Source organism: Miniopterus natalensis, chromosome 9, assembly GCF_054644295.1.
Source record: "Miniopterus natalensis isolate mMinNat1 chromosome 9, mMinNat1.hap1, whole genome shotgun sequence".
Taxonomy (NCBI): domain Eukaryota; kingdom Metazoa; phylum Chordata; class Mammalia; order Chiroptera; family Miniopteridae; genus Miniopterus; species Miniopterus natalensis.
The window spans coordinates 10649485-10669502 of record NC_142089.1 but is presented as its reverse complement, the minus strand read 5'-3'; the positions used below and the strand labels follow the sequence as shown (position 1 = coordinate 10669502).

Genomic DNA, 20018 nt, shown 5'->3' with positions numbered 1-20018 from the left:
GTCCCCGCCCAGAGCCAACAGCACCTGAGCCCCACCCCCACCCCCACCCCCACCCCCACCCCCACCCCGGGCCACCGCCTTCGCCCGACCGCAGGAGGGGACGGCCGTCCCAAGGTCAAGCTACCTGCTGGAGCGAGGCTAGGAAACGCTCTGGGTCACCCTGCTGGCTCTCCACTGGCTCAGCCTGTTCTAGAACTCTGGGTGGGTGGGGGCTGAAGGGAAAAGGGGAGTTAGTGACATCTCACCTGGTAGAGAGGCTGCCCCCCCCAAACTTTTACAAAGTCACACTGGCCTCCAGAGACCTTGTGGAGAAAAGAGAAGGGGGCTGAGACATGGGACACAGAGGCCACTGTGGCAGGTGGAATGAGGGCGACCTTTGGATTCAGGCCTGGGTTGGAGACCCAGCCCTGTCGTTTGCCGGCTTTGCGACTGAACAAGCCGCGTCCCCTCTCTGAACTTCCATCGCTGCAGCTGTGAAGTGGTGCTTGTGGCCAGCGAGCAGCCTGTGCCCCTCAGGGGAGTGTTAGGAAAACAAAGCATCGGGCTGTCGGGGCCGAGAGTGGGTTTGTACTAAACGCGTGAGAGACGACTTGGAAATGAGAGAAAGAACAGTGGCGCTTTGTTCATTCCCGTTTCAGAGCCCTCGGCGGATCCTTGGAGATGACCCAGCCCGACCCTTCATTTACAAACCCGGGAAACGGAAGCCCGGAGAGGGTCAGGGGCTTGCCCCCAGCCACGCAGCTTGTCAGTGGCAGAAGCAACAGGTCTGGAGCCTCCCTTCGCTCCCCTCCCAAGGGCCTGTTTCCGTTCACTGAGGCTTTCCCCGGCTGCTTTGAGGTTAGCAGCAGGCCGAGTGCTGGAAAACAAAAACATAACAGCCCTATAATGAGAGTGCCAGGGAGAGGCTCCCGCACTTGTATCACGCTTTCTATTTTCCCCCAAAGCATTTTCACATCCGCTGTTGACCTTGCTTCTCAAAGGAAATACCTTTTCAGGTAGAAAGAGGAGACGTTGCATCCCTGTTTAACTGACGCAGCGCAGAGGGTGCTTGACCCGCCAAGGTCACAGGCTAGAGATGGAACCTGGAGAAGCCACTCTTCCCAGCTGTGATTCCAGGTCCCCGTAGGGGAAGCCCCACAGTGGTGACAGCCCCACTCATCTCGTCCTCACCTAGCTCCCTCCTTGCTGCTGAGTTATGAAGCGATTTCCACGTGAGCGCCTATCATAGCGCCACTGTGCAGAAGGTAAGCAGAAAGGCACAGAGAGGGCGGACGAATCCCTGCACACACAGCCAGAGAGGGAGTAAGGAGAGAAGCCAGGTTTCACACCCCACTTGTTTTTATGTTCACCTTGCCTTGTTTCAATGTTAAAAGGTGGCAGCATCACTCCTTCCCAACTCAGTACCCACCGGCTTAGCAATCCACACACCCCTCCCAGGCACGCGGCACTTAACAGTTAGAAATGCATGTTCGTGACTATTAGCTCCTTTGAAACTTCCATTCAGAAGCAGCAAGGCAGGGACAGTCGGGCCCATTTTACAGATAAGGTACCTGAGGGTTGAAAGTGGTGTCACCAAGGTCATGCACAAGTTCTGCAAGGGAAAGTAGGAATCGGTGTGTGGCATTCCTCCACCTCCATCACTCCCAGCCGGCTCCCTAGAAAGGCCTCGCTCAATCCTCTGTTCCTTCCAACCTTCAGTGGGGCACCCCTTCGCCCTGGAGCCCTAGACCTGATGCAGACATGTCCTAGGGCTGGCTCCATTCCTGCCCCCCCACCCCAGAGTGGGCTGGCTCAGATGGCCAGGGCTATGCTGAAGAAGCCAGGTCCAGATGGAGGAATGGACCAACTAAGGTAGAAGTAGAGGCTGCTTTCCCACCACCCAGCAAGGCAGCCTGGTGGTGCAGCTCCAGGTGAACAGGGCAGCCTCCCCATTCTCATCCCCACTCTGTCATTTTCTAGGTCTGTGATAATATCACCTCTTTGTTCCTCAGTTTCCTCATCTGCCAAATGGGGATGATAATTGTTCCTACTTGGTTTGTTCCAGGGAATGAGATCATACATGCATCATACGCTGGCATACAGTAAGTCCCCAATAAAGGGACCTACTATTATTATTAGCTATTGACTCTCTTTGTGGCCTTGAATAAACTGATTCTCTCTGACTCTATTTCATAAATTGGGAAACTTGGAGAAAATCCCCTTTATTTTTTCAGCTGCAAAATCAACCAGTTCTCCCAAATCTAGTTAAAATCTGCTTGGGGGGGCGGGCTGGCTTCCCCCTCAAGCCTCACATAAAAGCTCCTTCCCCTAACCCTAGAACTTTGTAGCGTTGAGAACCACAGGCCTGGACCATCTCCACAGGCTCTTTCTGCACAGTGCTGGTGGGGTAGAAAAAGGGACATTCAGCCCCATCGGTGCCCAGCATAGAGCAGATGCTCAGCACACATTAGCTCCCTTTGTTTCCTTCCCTCTCTCCTGTCCAGATGGAAAAACTGAGGTACAGGTACAGCATCAGAGGCCAAGAGAAAAATGTGGCTGCTGGATCCCTCAGCCCTGATACAGCACATCAGCTGGCAGCTCAGGCCCAGAATCCTAGAGGTGGAGCCCTGGGAATGCTGAGCCTTGCCGGGCCTGGCTCCAGCCCTGTTGGTCAGCAGGGAAGGCAGGGATGCACTGCAGTGTCAGTGGCCAGCTGGTCACCCCCAGAGAGGCTAAGTGGCCTCCCAGTAGGGGACCACCACTCTGAGCCAAGGCTGGCTTAAAAACCCACATCATCACCACCCCTCTCAACTCAGTGACTAGAACCTGGGTGCAGCCAGTTCCCCAGACACCTTGAAAGGCAGGGCCTCTGCCCCCATATCCCCACACACGACACGTGCACAAACACACACAGTGAGAGAAAGCACATTAACTGACCAGAGGCGACTTGGACCTCGAGTCAAGGAACAACAAGAGAAGAATCATTCATCTTCCCTTCACTCGGCAAACATCTGTTGAGGACTTTCGTGGCAGGCACAGCCCTTCCCCCAACACAACTCAAGGAATATTAGCTTCTTTTCTTTATTTGTTTAATCACCAACACCCTTTCTTCAAACAAAAATCTGATAGAGAACCTCAATTTATAAAAATAGATAAAGGGCAAGCTTCTGGAGAGATAGGGGCTCAGGACCCTTTGGGTCCCCCATACTCCAGTTGGCCCCCAAAGGGTCTCCAAAGAATGTCCAGAGTGCTACACAGCTCGATGTGAAACCACCTCTAGAGTTATCTAGCCCAATCCCCTCCCATTACAGATAGGGAAACTGAGGCCCCAGGTGGGGAACCCAGGCCTCCTACTCCATCTGGATCCCACTGGACCACACTGCACACTCAGGATTCTATGGGGGAGGGGGGTCCAGCAATGCACAGTCAGAAAATAAAAGGACTGTTGCTTTTTTCCCCTCCAAACAATGAAGTTGCTATGTTTCTTTAAAATAAAATAAATAAATACAAAGATAATGGGGTAAATTTTTAAAATATTTATTGTACCAACAACCCACAAAGTGAGAGTCCCACAGACTCTTCAAGAAAACTTAAGAAAGAGTGAGGACAGTTCAGAACTCTTGAGGGAGCAGCTCTGCCTATAACCCCCACCCAGGGTGAGCAGGTGGGAGGCGCTGGGCTCTGTGTCACCCGGGAAAACAATTGCCCCTCTCAGCCCAAGAAAGGCCTGGCACCATGGCTCTCTTCCATGTCCACGTGATCCTGGGGGCAGACAAAGGCGGGTGTGACTTTAGCTCCAACCTGCCTCTGAATATTTCACCCAGCCTGTTCACTTTCTCCTGTACAGGGCTCCCAAGAGGCCTGAAGTCCCCTGACTACAGAGCCCCCAACTTCAGTAGAGCAATCAGCTGAGCCAAACTGTGACCTCTAAAGGGGACTGAGGAGCTGACCCCCACCACAGTTCAGAAAGAGTACCACCACCCTCTGATCCCAAACTCTTACCCCCAATCACTATTAAGAGCTCACCATGCCCCAGGATCATGCCAATGGCTATATAGGTACCTACACTCACAATAACCTTAGAAGGTGGCTATGATTGTCATTTCTATTATGTGTCATCCATACAGCTCTGGGGCCAGAGAAGGTGAGTGGCAAGCCCAAAGCTGAACAGCCTAAGAGAGGCAGCTGGTCTGGCCCCAGGCCAAGCTCTCAACTGTTGGGTGACAGTGCCTCCCTGAGGACACCTGGGAGTCAGGAAGCCAAGGACAACCTCTTCTAGTCTCTGCACCTTGGTTTACCCACAGAAACTGGGGGGGTGGGGGGGGAGGATTAAACAGCCTTGCAGGCCTGGAACCCCTTTGAGGATCTGATGAGAGAGAACCCACCTTTTCCCTTCCCAGACACAGAAAATGGTGTGTGCAATTTCCAGTGGATCTCTGAACCCCAAAGGCCCCTCAGATGAAGAATGTAGGACTGGGTCCTCTAAATGACAGTCCCCACTCATGTCTTTTGGCAACAGAAAGGCTTTTAATGCCTTAAGCCCAGAGGCAGGAGAACAAATTGAGGAGGCCCTCACCTTGACTCTCACCCAAACCTGGGGTCAGACCTGTGGAGGTTCAAGCCTGAGCAGAAGGGCATGGCCACGGCTGAGCCAGGTTCCACCAAGGGGACTGTGCACAGCTCTGGACTCTTTGGTTCCCATGTGCTATTATTTGAGCATTTTTCCCAACCCATGGACTGATGTCATTTGATATCCATGATAAGCCTGTGAGGTTGGCAGGGCAAAGAAGGAGTACTTTCCCATTATACAGTAGGGAAAAGTGAGTCCCAGACAAAGAAGATGAGCTCCCCGTCGGGAGACAGAGCTAGGACTGAGACCCCAGGTCTCCCAACAGCCAGCACGGCGCTCTGTTCACTGGGCCTGGTAGAGGGCAGGTGAAAATCAGAAGACCCTAGTTCACCCCCAGCTCCTCCCCTTCCTACCTGTGTGACCTGAGCCAGAATTCCCGTCAGGGGCTAAGCAGATCCACCTGGAAGGGATATTGTGAAGATCAGATGAGGTGTTGATTGGGTCACTAAGATAAGAGCTGGGGACAGCTCCAGGCAGAGAGTCCCACCACCCAAAGCCCTCCAGGGCTGTAGGGGTGGATGAAAGGTCTTGTCTTCCTAGGAAAGGAACTGACTATGTAACAGCAAGGGTAGAAGACTGAGGAGCAGCCATTGCACGGTCACAGAGGCCCTCCCCTGCGCCCTGCCAGGCCCTGGGCTGAGCATGGGATGGGGAAGACGGGAGTTGGTCTGGGAAGGTAGGTGCCAGGCACAGGGGAGAAAGGTGAGGAGAGACAGGCTCACAGAAATAGAACAGCTTCGGAGAGGAAGACAGATCCACGTGCAGAGGAAGAAACCCTTTCACACACCCAGAGGCAAGAGACAAAAAGGGCAGGCGAGAGGCAGAACTGGCAAGTAAAGTGATGTCAGCTCCCAAAGGCAGTGGAGAAGGGGACAGAGGAGCTTGATGCACAGGAGACAGGACCCTGGGAGATGAGAATGAGGGGAGCAGGCTGGGCGGGGAGAAGCAGGGCTTCTCCACCGAGAAAACCAAAATCCGTGCCCTACAGTTTTTTTAAGCTCCCTTTACCAGCGTGAAGTCATTTGGATATTTTAAGAGCATGTGATGCATTTTGCATATCTCGTTTTTGTTGAAGGAAATCATGGTTAGTGTATTTAAAGATGTGAATGCCTGGAAAATTATAGGGGGGGAAATGTAGGATTTTTCCCCTCCCCTGAATTTTCTGGATTTCTCAAAACTTTCACATCTGCACCCAGCTTCCTGGGGAGCTGGGCAGAGAAAGGAACAGGAAAGAAAAATCCCTGCTTCCTGCTCCTCTGTCCTGGCTGTGCACAGGTAGGCCTGGGATTAGCAGCCCAGGGTCCTCCTCTGCCTCTGGCTCTGCCCTCAGGCGCCCAGGCCTGTTTCCCATCCCGCAGGGAAGAGAAAATTACACAGGCCTTTGCAGGCACCGCCTCAGCTCCCCCTGCAAGGCCTCCAGCCTGCCGCAACCACAGGCGCACAGCGCCACCTGGAGGCCACAATAGAGAATGCAGCACTAGGAGGGAGTCTATCATCAGTCCTGGGTGGGGTAGGAAGAAATAAAACTTATGAGCCAAATTATCGCAAGCATGTATGTAGCCCCACTCTATGAAACACCTTAAATATTAGGAAAGGCTTGAGGGGTGGGAGGCCTGCAGTTTTGGAATTTGGACATTAATATTAGTACGACCTCATTTATACCCCTCTTCCCCCAGCCTAGAGAATGTTGGGATCCACGGTACCTGGCGCTCTAGGTGCTTAATAAATGCTTGCTCCATTCATCTGTGGCCCTCCGGAGTCTGGCCCAATACTGGAGGAATCTGGATTTGAGGCACCAGCGAGGCAATGGTTTTGGCAGGGTCAGAGGGTAAAGGGCAAGAGCTGAGGGCCGTGTGATTTCACCAGGCAGGCCCTCACCCGGGTCTGGTTGGCCCCTCTGACCAAGGCCAGTGTCGCTGGCTCAGCCTCATGTGCTTGCTTCTTGGGGAAGGGAAATGCCAGGTCCCTCGGCTGGCATCTGGACAACAATGAGGCAGCTGCTGGGGAAGTGACTAATGAGCTCTCTGGGGAGCAATTCAGGACATCATACATGGAAACTTATCTCATTCAGAATTGATAAGTTAACGTCTAATTAGAGAAAATGTGCTGAGTTTCCCGGCTTTCTGGGAACATGGTTCTGAGGCTGTGGCAGGCAGCTGGCTCGAAGAGGGTCCACATGGCATCTCTCAGACCAATAGCACTGAGGAGGGCCTCCAAACTGCCCTCCCTGGTCTCTCGCCCACTCGCTAGCTCATACACATGCAAAACCAGAGCTGAATGGAGCCTTGGAAAGCTTCTCATTCAAATTGCTCCTATTATAAACAGAACGGAGGCCCAAAGAGGTTAAATCACTCCATTAAGATTACAAAGCAACAGAGCCAGGACCAGAGAGAAAGCCAGCCTTTGGACTTCCAGTCCAGACCATTTACCATCATGCGATGACACTGTCCAGACTTTCCTGTGTTGAGTCCTCAGAGCTCTAGCGAGGTCACTGGACATAATGTTTCTCTACCCATTCTATCTATCTTGGCCTCAGGCCCTAAGAGAGGTCCTTCTCTTACTCCTTAGAACCAAGTCATGGCCTTCATCTCTGGTCCAAAAGGCAACTCCTACAGGCAGCCTTCCAGGATTGTTTGCCCCCATCTGTTTCATTTGCTGTTTACTCATTCATTCCATGTACATTCAGTGGTTAAGAGCTCAGGCTCTGGAGTCAGACTGCCTGGGCTTAAACCTTGTCTCTCTCATGTGCCTGGGCAACAATGGACCTCCCGGGGCCCTCATCTCCTTTTCTGTAGAGTAAGAATAATACAAATGCTTGCCTCGGGGGAGGAGTAAACCGTATCAATCACATACAGCACTGAGCGGGCACCTAGTAAAGAGCAAGCACTCCAGTTAGTTCCAGTTAGTGTATGGTGACAACCTACAAATTGTCCTGGAGAAGAAATAAGATCTAATTCCTGCCCGAGACATGGGCGATATGGTTAAGAGCAGGGACAGGAAGACTGCTATGAAATCTCAGAGGCGGGGCGCCTAACCTGGTGGGGAGGGTCAGGAAAGGTTTTCCGTAGGAGGTACAGCTGAGCTTTAAAGGGTGAGATGTTAGCAAGGTGGAGAACCAGCATGGCATGGGCAAGGGCACTCAACAGCTGTGTTGCTGGGGCGGCAAGTGTGATACAGAGAGGGATGCGGAGAGGCTTGGAGAGGAGGCCAGGGCCGTCACGCAGGCCTTGTATGCCACCCAGGAGCCAGCGCTGGGCCTGGAGATGACAGGGAGCCTGGGGAAGGAGTTCAAGTAAAGGGGCACGGTCAGGTTGGTGTTTTAATTAGACCACCCCAGGCTCTGTGGAGTAGGTTCTCTGCCTGGCTCTCCGGCAATGATCTACTGCGCCGATTCTGGGTTTGAGTCCATGCTCGCTCCTAGCCGGCTGGGAATGAGACGTCTCATGCGCATTCACTGGCAGTCCCCACCTTCCACTTTCGGGGCTTCTTCTCCAGGTTGACGAGGCCTGAACTGATACTTGGGGCCCCGACCGGGAGTGGGGGGGGGGGCTGACAGGGAGACAGGAAATTGGAAGTTAGCTCTGAACTGACGTTGGGATTGTGAGTTTTGATTCTTTGCCAAGTCAACCCCAATGCTCAGTCGCTTTAACGCCAGGAGACAGCAGGAGGCAGGGATCGTCCTGAGTAACTGCTCCTGGTGTTTTGAATGTCTGCGCTCCGCACATTATATGCACTAATGCTTAGGGTCCTGAGGCAGCGACTGTGGGCTGTCCTGCATCTCCCCTGGCTGTCTGGAGGACTCCAGATAGAAGAACTAGTCGCCCAGGAGTTGGGCTGGGCTATGGCAGGCTGGCTTCCCTTCTTTTCCATCACTTTGATCACATCTACTCATGAAATCTATGCCAAGGGCTGAACTCATACATTACCACACACCACCACCACCCACCCCCAGGCAGCTCATTCATTCTGTACCAAAACCTGGACCCTCTTAAACAACAGCTGCAGAAAGGACAAGGAAATGCGGGAAGGACAAGGGAAAAGGGACAGATGCTTTCAAGGCACTCAGAGGTCATTCCCATCAGCCACCCTCTCACCCTGCCCCGCCCCCAAGACACCTCTAGGTAAAACCAGGGTCTTAACACCTCACTGAGCAGGACTCAGCCCTGGCCAGCAGGTACTCACTTCTGCCTGTTCCTCCACAGTAACCCCCATCTCATAACATGGGGAACAGGTATCTTGTGGGGTATTCCCGTGAGCACTGAGGGCGTGAGCCCCACTGCTGGCGAGCAGGGTGATGGAGGGGAGCTTTGGAAACAACTTCAGACCCAGCACTTACTAGCACGGTGCCCTCGGCCCAGGGAACCTGCACTCAGGACTCACTTCCTCTTCCAGGAAATGCAGATGCCATGAGCCTGCAGGGGTTCCCTGAGGACCAACTCAAAGTTCAAGAGCACAAGCTAGTACAATACTCAACACACAGTGTTAGTTTCCTCCCTGCTCTTCCCCAGCACCACACCCCGTCCCATTCTCTCACTGCCCCGCCATTCAGGATGTCAGAACAGTTTCTTCAGGCCTGGGTGCGTCTCAGGATGCCAGGCTGCCCTCCAGGGTGGCCTTCTCGGGCTGGCCAGTCTCCTCCCCCAGGCCTCAGCATCACCAAGCTGCCAGTGATCTGTGGGAGCCCCAAACACAGCCGAGGAAGAGCACACACGCACAGGCCTCAGGGTTTCCAGTTCACTCTGTCACAATGGGATTTACTTCCACCCCAGGGACCCTCGGGCTAATCAATGAACTCTTAATGACAAAGCAACAAGCTAACACTTGGTTGTAGCATGTTTAATTTGTGCTGCCCACGCTGGACACTGCATAGGTGTCAGCCCCCTGAGAGCACCCCACCTCCCCCGCACAAAGGATCAGGAGAATGAACATTCAGAGCCAGGGAGGGAGGTAAAAAAGGTGTGTAAGTGACCTTTGACCACTTCTTTTCCACTCAAACTCAGGAGGGGCAGTGAGGGGTGACGGATAACAAAAAAAGGGGCGACGTGATTACACCCATGGTACTCAACTGTTCACCGCAGGAGGGGAAGCCTGAAAAAGGCTCAGGATGCTGGCTGGAGAGAACCTTGGAGAGAAGCTGAGACAGCCAGAGGCTGGGGCAGCAGCATCCTTATTGCTTTCTGTGGGAGGTGAGCCCTTTGCAGCTCACCTCAGGCAGTGAAAACCAGTCACCATCAGGGTGGGGAGCATGCTCTGGTGGCCCCCTTTCAGGCAACAGAGACCCCAGGAGGGCTGCTGCCAAGCTGCCCATCCTCACCACTGCTGGGACCACTGAGTTGACCACCATTCCCACCGTCCCTTCAGGTGACCACTCTTTGTTCTGCTGATCAGAGTCCATCCTGTTTGGTAGACAGCAAATGCTGGACTTCACTTTCTTCTGTCCTGACAGACAGGTGCACACTTAGGAGGCAAGCAGCAGGTAAGGGGAAAGGGACACAAGTGACATGTCCAGCTGGATTTTTTCCTGGGGTATAAGCAAAAGGAAGAAAGACTAGGACAGAGTCTCCCCAGAGGAAGCTCTGTGAGGCATACACCACGCTCAGAGCCCAACCTTGCCTGCCCTCTGGCTGAGTCATTCAAGGCTCAAGTCCACAGGAATCAACAAGTCACCAAAAAGGACCAGAAGACACAAGAGCAGAAGAGCTGAAGCTCTTGGCTTTGGAGCTTAAGCGATGAGGTGTTTCACAGTCACACACACTCATCAGGATCTGAGGAAAGGATGCCATGCCAGCACACCCACCAAGGGGGGCTCCGACTCACAGTGCGCTAGAAAGGGTCCCCTCTCCGGTTGGAAAGGCAGCATCCTACTGTTGGAGGTGTGAGGTCCGGACAGCTCCCCCACCTCCTGCCCTCAGTAACATGCAGAGAAAACAGCTGCCCACCCCACCCCGCCCCACTGCTCTTCTAAGGCCTCGAGATAAAACCCCTGAAAGGGGGAGCTTCCGCTCTTGTGTAACTGTGGGGCTTCCAGACGGTTAGCTATTGTACAAGGGAATCACTCGGGTGATCTCCTGCCTGCAGATGGGGCACTGCTTGGGCTCTGGCAAAGCGCGGTAGCACTCAGTGCAGGAACAGACGTGCCCACACTCCAGAAAGACGCAAGACTTGAAGTTGCTCAGACACACGACACAGGTGCTCTTCAGACTCTCCCTGTCCTCAGGCTCGGCTTGGCTCAGCAGCTGGGCCTCGCGCTCCCGGAACTCCTTCTCCATCTGCTTGAGGCGCAGTCGCTCCTGCCACTGCAGATACTGCTTTCTGAGGATGAAGAAGAGAGCAGCACACGCGGCAAAGCCAAACACCAGCGTCAGGACCTTCCAGAGCCTGACACTCGACTCCTGCCTCTGCAGCAGGCTGTCGAAGTCCTGGCTGCTCAGATAGTACTGCATGCCCTGCTTGGGAGGCTGCAGGCGGATTGAGTTGTTGTCCAGGACCAGTTCGCCCACCCCTGTGAGGGTGGCCCCAACCTTCAGCATCTCCTCGGTCTCCTGGATGCCTTTGGGCCGCTCACCACTGATGAAGTGGCCGATGGCATCAGTGAAGGACTGGATTGAGGGGTGGAACTTCTCGTACACAGTCTCCAGGCCCAGATCCTGGGAGTCCAGGGGCTTCAGCACTCGCACAGCCACACCCACGCCGTCCTCGTGGGGCACCAGGTCAAAGGGCACCGTGTTGGTCCTCTGGTGAATGATCTTTGAATAGTCATTCCTAAAACAGTAAGAGAGCTCAAGATAAAGTAAAGGACAGCAAACACCTCATGCCAGGCAGAATGGAGGTTGCATAAACGCCAAGAGGACAGGATAAAATCTGAAGTAACTGGAAGAGAACAGAAATCACTCTTATCCAAGGGCCTCCACTTGTTAGAGTCTCAGGCCATATGAGACGGTGACAAATACCAGCAGAGATCACCTCTACCATTTACTTCCTTTTGCCACTCTAAAATAAATATCCAGTTCTTTAAAACTCTAAAACAGAACTACCAGATAATCCAACAATCTCACTTCTGGGTATTGAACTGAAATCAACATCTCAAAGAGAGATCTGCACGCCCATGTTCACTGCAGCATCATTCACAACAGCCAAACACGGAGGCAGCCTAACTGTCCCCTGACGGATGCATGGATAAAGAAATGCGAGACACACACACACTCAGGAATATTACCCGGCATGAGAAGGCAATCCTGCCACATGCAACAAGATGGATTAACCTGGACAGCTCTATGCTAAGCAAACTAGGCCACTCACAGAAGGACAAATACTGCGTAATTCCATTTATACAAGGTTTCTAAAATAGTCCCAATTACAGAAGCAGAAAGTAGAATGGTGGTGGCCAGGGGCTGGGAGAGGAGGGAGAAAATGGAGGTTGCTGTTGAACGGGTATAAAGTTATACACGATGAATGAATTCTAGAGATCTGCTGTACAACTTTGTGCCTATAATTAATGATACTGTAGTGTTGTGCTTAAAATTTTGTTAAAAGGGTAGATCTTGTGTTAAGTGTTCTTTTATTACAATAAAAAATAAAATAAAATAAATACAAAACAAAAACCCACTAGGATGATTTAGAAAAACTGTACTCCATTTAACAGCAAAATAATCCACAAAATCATTTTAATAAATACTGAAATCATTAATCCATGCCATAAATCAGTAGTTTCAACCTTTAGTGAGCATATCAACAGATTCCGGGCCCCTGTCCTGGAAATTCTGTTTGGCAGGTCTGGAACGAGCCCAGGAACCTGCACTTGAACAAGATGCCTAGGCAACTGAGTTAAGAGGTCCTCAGATCACACACAAGAATATTTTCAGCATTAAGAAAACAGTCTACACCCTGTCTCGGGAGAAGCTGACTGCCGGGTTTTCGGCCAGTGGAGAAAGGCAACATACCAAAGGTGGGTTGTTCGGTTCCACACCATCTTGTGCTCCTGAAGTGTCAGCCGCTGAATCACCCCCTTGCAATTTTCCACAAACTGGCTGTTAAGCGTTTCTTTAACAGATCGAACAGCTCCTAAATGGAAACCAATTATTTTATTTCGGAAGAACTGTTCTGCCCTACCCTTTAAGGTCATTTAAATTTTGTTTTGAGTTAGTTTCATTAATCAAAATGATGACAACTGTGATCACCACAAGTTATGTTTTGTGGTCTCTCTTCCAAGCACTACAACAACCCTGTGAGGTAGAAATTATTTTAGAGATGGGGCAACAGAGGCTCAGAGAGGCTGGGTAATTTCCCCAAGGTCACACTGCAATAATCCAGGTCTTTCGACCCCAACGTCCAAGTTCTGGACCACTGCCCCAAGGATACAAAAGGCCCTGGATACCAGCCAACAACAAACTTTTAGAAGAGGAAGTTACTTTTCATTACCAATAAACAAACATACCTTCAATAACAGCATAAGGCACACATTTTCCTGGAGCTTCGGAAAGGATATTCTTTAAATCTTCACCCAAGTGGATTCTTTTAGCTCCCTAAATGCAAACAACATATTAAACTCACTATTGAATACTGACATGTTCAACCAAACTTAAAGGGCAAAAGAGAAAAAGACTATTTACTCTTGTCATGCAGAACGAATGAGGAAACCAGACAGGAAGGAGACTATGGGAGGGAGATTCAGGCTCCAAAGCTGTGTCCAAGAAGTTTTAACATGTAAACAGGCATGGGCAGTGCCTCCCTCTGCCATCTGCAGAATGGGGGTGCCACGTACATTCTTTCTCCAGGTAATGGAAACATAGACTCCTTTTCATCTCCATTTTTTAAACGAAAAGAACGAATCAATTTGCATACCACAGACCGAACATAATTTAATCTCTTGACAATACAGAATCATGAACCCAAAGGTTTGTGTGTAAAACACCTAAAGGAGTGCCTAGTACACGGTAGGGCCTGGAGCAACAGGAGGCACCATTACCACCGTACCTTTATGAATTCATGCTCTGCATTCTACACCATTATAAAGGGGGGCCTCTGCTTTATAAGGCGGGGCTCTGTTAACTGGTGCCAAACACTGTTCTATTTTCAGTCTGTCTTTCTTCCCTCTCATAAGCAGGTGAGCATGGTGACGTCTGCTGCGGTCTTCCTCTGACAATCCCTAGTTCTCCCACCCCTTCCAATTCAGAGTTTCCAACCTGCTGTGCTTGGGAACCAAGCAAGCCTGTTACTACTGTATCAAAAATACGAGAAAAGTAATAAAATCAATAAACATTTCCTGAGCTTCTATGTGCCAGATTCAGTGCTGGGTGCTAGGAATTCAGGGGTGAATGAATGACAGTTCCCATCTTCAGGGTATTCCCATCAACAAATCTTAAGGATGCCAGATAAGTAACCTCTAAAAAGGAGATGAGATACTGAATACATATTAAGGTCATGCTAAGATTAAGCTATTGCTACACAGTAAATGACAGGAGCAAGGTCAATAAACACTTACTAACCACCAACCCTGTGAAGATAATAATAAAAAGTAACAGCAATAACAACTAACACAGTTTATTTACTTGTTGTATTATTTATCTCTCTCCACTAATAGTCTCTAGGAAAGTTAGAGCCCTGTCTGTCTCACTGCTGTCGCACTAGTGCTCACACAGGAGGCACTCCATTATGAATTTGATAACTAAATAAGCACTTAGATATACTACACAGCAGGCACTATGCTAAGCATTTTAAATGCATAAATCCATTTACTGTATATACCATCCTTATACAATAGACATTATTATTCTCAATTACAGATAAGAAAACTGAGGCTCCGAGAGGAGAAGTGACTTGTCCCAAGTCACAGAGCGGGGAAAGTATCCACCACAGAATGGCCAGTTAGAATTTTTTTAAAGGGCTGGAGGGGGGAGTATGGTCAGAAAGACATGGGGTTGAATCAAGCTCTAAGGCATTTATTGTGACTTCAAGCAACTTAATTTATCTAAGTCTCCGTTTCCAAGACTGCAAAAGATGGGGAGGAGCTCACAGAATTTTTATGTGGATTATATGAACCTTAAGATATGAATCTAGCCCAGAGGCTGGCACACAGTAGGCATGCAATAAATATGCATTCCCATCAATATCAGAGATACACAGCAATAACACACAAACCCAACTACGGAAAATAGAATTTAAAATATTAGGAGCCCCCTGACCGGCCGGGTGTGGCTCAGTGGTTGAGCATCAACCTAGGATCCAGAAGATTGAAGTTTGATTCCTGGTCAGGGCACATGCCCGGGTTGTGGGCTCAGTCCCCAGTTGGGGGTGTGCAGGAGGCAGCCGATCAGTGACTCTCTCACCATTAATGTTTCTCTCTCTCCCTCTCCCTTCCTCTCTCTGAAATCAATAAAGATGTTAATTAATTTAATATTAGGAGCCCCAAATATTTTTCCAAAAAGGGGATATTTCATCCTGGTTTAGGAACTAATGAGCAAAGCTTTTAAGGTCATCCAAAGACTGGTCCTGGAGAGTTCACTGCTTCAAAGAATCCCACATCAGGCCCACTTGACGCTAACTTGGTTTGAGTCAGAAAGTGAGGTATCAGTTACACTCATAGCCAATCACTTCAGGAGTAACTTGGTTATTTAACGAGGCGAACAATAGGGGAGCTGGAATCTCACTAGGATCCCATTCGCACCGCAAATTCAGTTGCTTGGTAACTTGGTTCACTCCAGACAGATTCCAAAACTCCCCTCACAGGGGGAATTTCACACATTTGCTTTTAAGCCCTTACTGCAAACAATCTGATAATGAAGCCGGTAGGTGCAGGAATCCATCTTTCAATTAAACATCTGATTAAGCCCTAACTGTTGTAGTGTAAAAACTTCAGCCAAAACGAATCACAAATACTTATTGAGCATCCCTCACTAGTCCAGCACTGAGTTGGAACCTAGAAAGAATGAAGAAAGATAAGTAACCTAACGTCTCTAACCTAATGAGGTCCATCTCCTGTGTGCCAGTCAGGCATTCACAGTAAAGCAATGTCATCAATCAAAAAAAAAAATCCTACAAGCGGAATCAAAAGATCTTAAGTTTAAGTTCCAACCTAACTGTAAGACCTTTCCTCTGAGTCTCCATTTCCTGATTTGCAATCTGGCGGTTAAGTTTCACTTTCTCTTCCTCAAAAAATTCTGTGAAAAAATACAACAAGATGGGAACATCTTATATAAGCTGTAAAGTGCAGCTCAAGAGTGTTATTTTTAAAATAACTAAAATATAAAAAAGGAAGAGTCTGTAGACGCGCGGAGCTGAGTAGCTCCGTGAATGAATCAGGTCTCCGGTCTCCGCACTTGCTGTTCCCTGTCTGAACTGCTCTTCCCCTAACACAGCTGCAGGGCCTCCCTCACCTCCTCCTGGGCTCTGTTCAAATGTCACCTGATTTAAAATAGCAAACCTCCCTTCCTCCAGCATTACATTTCCTCTCCTCCCTGCACGACTGCTGTATTTGTCCCCATCTGCCATACCGTCTGATTTATTTGTTCGCCGTCTGTCGGGCTGTAGTAGAACCGAGTCTCCATGAGGGCAGGACTTTTACCTGTTCTACCCATGCGATACCCCGAGTGCCTGCCGCTAAGCGGGTTCAATAAACACTTGTCGCATGAAGTATTGAAGTCAAGATCCATTCTGAGCCATGGGAGGGCCTTGGCAGAAAGGGGGTCGTGAAACAGTTATCACGAGACCCGAATTCTGACCCTAGTTCCTCCACTTACTGCGCGGGTGACACCCTCCCTTGGCCTGTTTCCGCTTTTGGATACTTTCCGACCGTGCGGCGCGGCCCCAGGCGAGCTGGGGGCGCCCCGTCACCGGGGGCAGAGAGGCCCCGGCTGGGAAGGGCCGGCTGCGGCACTGACCTTGAGCTCTTGGGCGACCTGGGCCTTCCGCCGGTACACGGAGTACAGGCACGCGGTGACGACGGAGCTGGTGCCCAGCAGGATGAACTGGCCCAGCGAGGGCCGCCCCCCGTTCTCCATGGCCGCGCCGCGCCGCGCCCCGAGGGCAGGAGGGGACGCCGAGGTCAGGCCCCGCGACCCCCGCCCGACACCTCCCCCGACCTCGCTCCTCCCGGGACCGCAGCCCCCAGGAGACCTTGCCCGGAAAGCCGCGTCGGGTCGCCAAGCGATGGCGTAACGCCGCACCGGAAGTGGTGGCGGAAGGAGCAGACCGGAAGGCGGCGTTGCCAGGGTGATCGCGGCGCTGCCAGAGGCGTCCCCAGGGGCGGGGCGGGGCGGGGCGGGGCGGGGCGGGGCGGGGCGGGGCGGGGCGGGGCGGGGCGGGGCGGGGCGGGGCGGGGCGGGGCGGGGCCTCCCGAGCCGGGCGTGGGGAGCGCTTTGCAGAAGCTGTGTGGTCGCTCCTCGCTCCTGGGTCCTTCCTCCTCCCACCGGCGGGGCACCGGCCGCGACCGACTGGCCCGCGTCTACCTGATCTGAGTCCCCCGGACGTCCTGGGGTTATTGGGCTAATTAACGGGTTGTTGGATGTCTCCTCCATTAGACCGGGAGGAAAAAAGAATGCGTAGTAAGTATTTATGAGTATGACACACTTAGGCTTCAGGGCAAACCTTGAGACTTGGATTTTATTCTTCCACGTTACCAGTAAGTGCCAGAGGGGAATTTACTAGACGCCAGAGCCCTTACTCCAAGAGGGCAGATTATATCACCAGAGTAGCCCTTTCATCTGCCATCACTACATATAACAACATATGGTTTATTAACTAGTAATCACAACTACATTTATTGAATGCCTGCTGTGTCAAATATGACAAAAAGCTTCACAGACATCATGCCATTTAATCTTCACAGCGTGGCTGTAAAGCAGATTTCAGATAGTGCTCTCCTTAAAATAATCAAGAGATACCCCAAATCTTGTCCAAAACATCAGCCTACAAAGCATGTGTTCATCAAGCTGTCTCCTACAGCTTATGCTTTAAATTCTTGAAAATACAGGAATGTACCCACTGGCCCAACTCAATGTATATAAAATGCACTTAAAAACTGTAAATTGCTCCCCAAAAGTGAAATCTCTTTATTAAAGCAGCTGGCTATCCCTGGCATTTTTCTACCCCATTCTTTAATTATGCTTGGAGTTAAGCAAGAGTTACCTTCTCTGAACGTGAGGTTAGAACCTCCAGATTGCCAACACCTCCAGATACTTTGGCTGATTTTTAACCCAAGAGATGATCGTAAATTTGTCTCACACGGACACACACACACACAAACACTTAAAATTAGATCTATCGTTAATTTTTTAATGGAACTTGTCAAAAAGTTTGATAACACATTGTGTTGGCTAAGGTGTGGGGACATAGACTTCCGTAATATTGCTCGTGCCTGGAAAATTGGACGCTCTTTATGGAGGACAGTTAGGTAATGCTGATCAAGATTAAAAGTGGCCACGCCCATTGACCTAGCAATTCCACTTCTAGAAAAATCTTCCTACCGAAATACACATGTGAACATGACAAATTTACTAGATTATTCACTGCAGCATTGCCTTTCATAACACGAATGAAAACACTTAAATGTTATCAATAGTCACAGACATTTTTAAAATATGTGTATACACGCTCAGTAAAGTGAAAAAGCGAACTCCAAAACTGCTTGAGGATGAGCCCATTTATTTGAGAGAAATATATATATGTTTGCATATCTCTGAAAAAGCTGATTCCTAAAAAGCTGATAATATTGGTTGTTTCCATAGAAGGGAATTGGGGGGGGGGGCTAGAGAACAGAGCCACTTTTTACTCTTTTGTACCTTTTGAGTGTGAATTTATGGCATATTTTGAATGAATAAAACTTGAATTTTAAAAAAAGAGGAAGAGCACACCAGTCACTCCATAACCAACAATTACAAGGGCTCTGGGCTGGACACTACGAGGTTGTTAAACAGTCAGGCTCTGCCCTCCGGCTCTTTAGGGTTTTGTGAGGAAGCAGACAGGGGCAGGGTTATCTACAGTGCCCTTTACTTCCATCCCAAGGAAAGGGGCTTGATTCCAGTAAACAGATGGGGGTCATTTCCTACCCTGAACTTCACACGTCACTCCTACTCAAAGATTTACTCAGGGACAGCCAACTTGGGAAACTTGTCTGGAAGCCAGAATTCCACTAGAGAAAATGGAAATTATTTGTAAAATAACTTCCAAGGGTCCTTCCATCTCCACATTCCGTGATCCCTGGGATATTCCCAGGAACGGGTGCGTCAAGGACGCAGTGTGTGCTATTAGCCACAAGGAGGCGCCAGGAGCACAGGATGCAGAAGGCAAAAAAAGGGGGGGTCAGTAGACCCGCGGGGGACCCAGGGAAAGGAGATAAAGGAAAGATGAGGGTCTGAATTTAAGGGGAGCTAGCTGTGGACCCACGCTGAGCTGTACCTAGGGGCCCAGGTAGTCCTCAGATTTGCCATTTGCCAGCAGGCCTTGTGACCATCACCCCTGTGACAGGCAGTAACCGGGGCTCCCCTTAGTTATTAACAGCACCTGTTGGTCAGTGGAAGGCACCTGGCACCCCGGGTATTGGGAAGGGAAGATTTAGGATAGGCTTGGGAGTCAGGAGCCCTGAGTCCTAAATCAACTCTGCCATTTACTAGCCATGTGACCTCTTGCAAGTCCCAGCACCTTCCTGAGTCTCAGTTTCCTATCTGTATTCCAGCTGGGATTCAAGTCAAGCTACTTGAAAACAGGACATCAAAACAGCTCCTCTGCAGGTACTGGGCAAACCCCTTCACTGTCCTGAGCCTTCTTTTTCTCAGCCAGAGAAGGGGTTAATATTCCTGTTTCCACTCTGACTGCTTTGGGCCCAGAAAAGCTGAGGTGTAAGTAGACGTGTTAGGAATTCTCCTTTTATTGTCTGTGTTCTTGGTTTGCAGAACACAGGCAAGGAAGTGGGTGAATCTGAACAATTGTTTTTTAACCAGTTAAATCTGTTCAGCATTGTTTGGTAGGTAATATTGTAGTTTCTGAAAAAACGTTTGTTGTAGTGACAAGATAAACAAAGTTGAATAATAGAACTATGGCTGAATGGCAACTGAGTAATACAGAAACACAAATAATACAGTAGTTCAGAAAAACACACCGCCAGAGGCTTCTGTGGCCAGGGGACAAAAATAATAGTAACATTTACTGAACACTTACGTGCCAGGCACTAAGTCAAGCATTTTCCATACAGAACCATAAATCTTTGATTTGAAGCAACTTTGGGGGTCATTCTCCCACACCTGTAATTATATACTTATATGTATAATTATTCATTTAGGGTCCGTCTCCCCTGCTAAATTCTAAGCTGAACGAGTCCAAGTGTTGTATCTGTCTTGTTAACTGCTGCATGCTCAGTATTTAGCCCAGTACCAGGTATATAATAGGTGCTCAATAAATATTTGTTGAATAAATAAAT

The 20018-nt window shown here is 50.0% G+C and overlaps 1 protein-coding gene across 1 annotated transcript; it reads right to left on the bottom strand.

Annotated features, from left to right (window-relative positions):
* Positions 1-9437: 9437 nt before the first annotated feature.
* On the bottom strand, positions 9438-16605 carry MUL1 (mitochondrial E3 ubiquitin protein ligase 1). Its single transcript, XM_016214723.2, has 4 exons — positions 16486-16605; positions 13044-13131; positions 12550-12670; positions 9438-11371 (listed from the first exon to the last, which is right to left on the bottom strand). The coding sequence occupies exons 1-4, from the start codon at positions 16603-16605 to the stop codon at positions 10642-10644; spliced, it is 1059 nt and encodes a 352-aa protein (XP_016070209.1). The 3' UTR covers positions 9438-10641.
* Between the last annotated feature and the right edge of the window lie 3413 nt (positions 16606-20018).

Coding starts and splice junctions, on each gene's coding strand:
- MUL1 (XM_016214723.2), bottom strand. CDS start 16,605: ATGGAGAACGGGGGGCGGCCCTCGCTGGGCCAGTTCATCCTGCTGGGC. Junction 12,671..13,043: donor GCCTTATGCTGTTATTGAAG/GTATGTTTGTTT, acceptor GTTTCCATTTAG/GAGCTGTTCGATCTGTTAAA. Junction 11,372..12,549: donor AACCGAACAACCCACCTTTG/GTATGTTGCCTT, acceptor TTACTGTTTTAG/GAATGACTATTCAAAGATCA.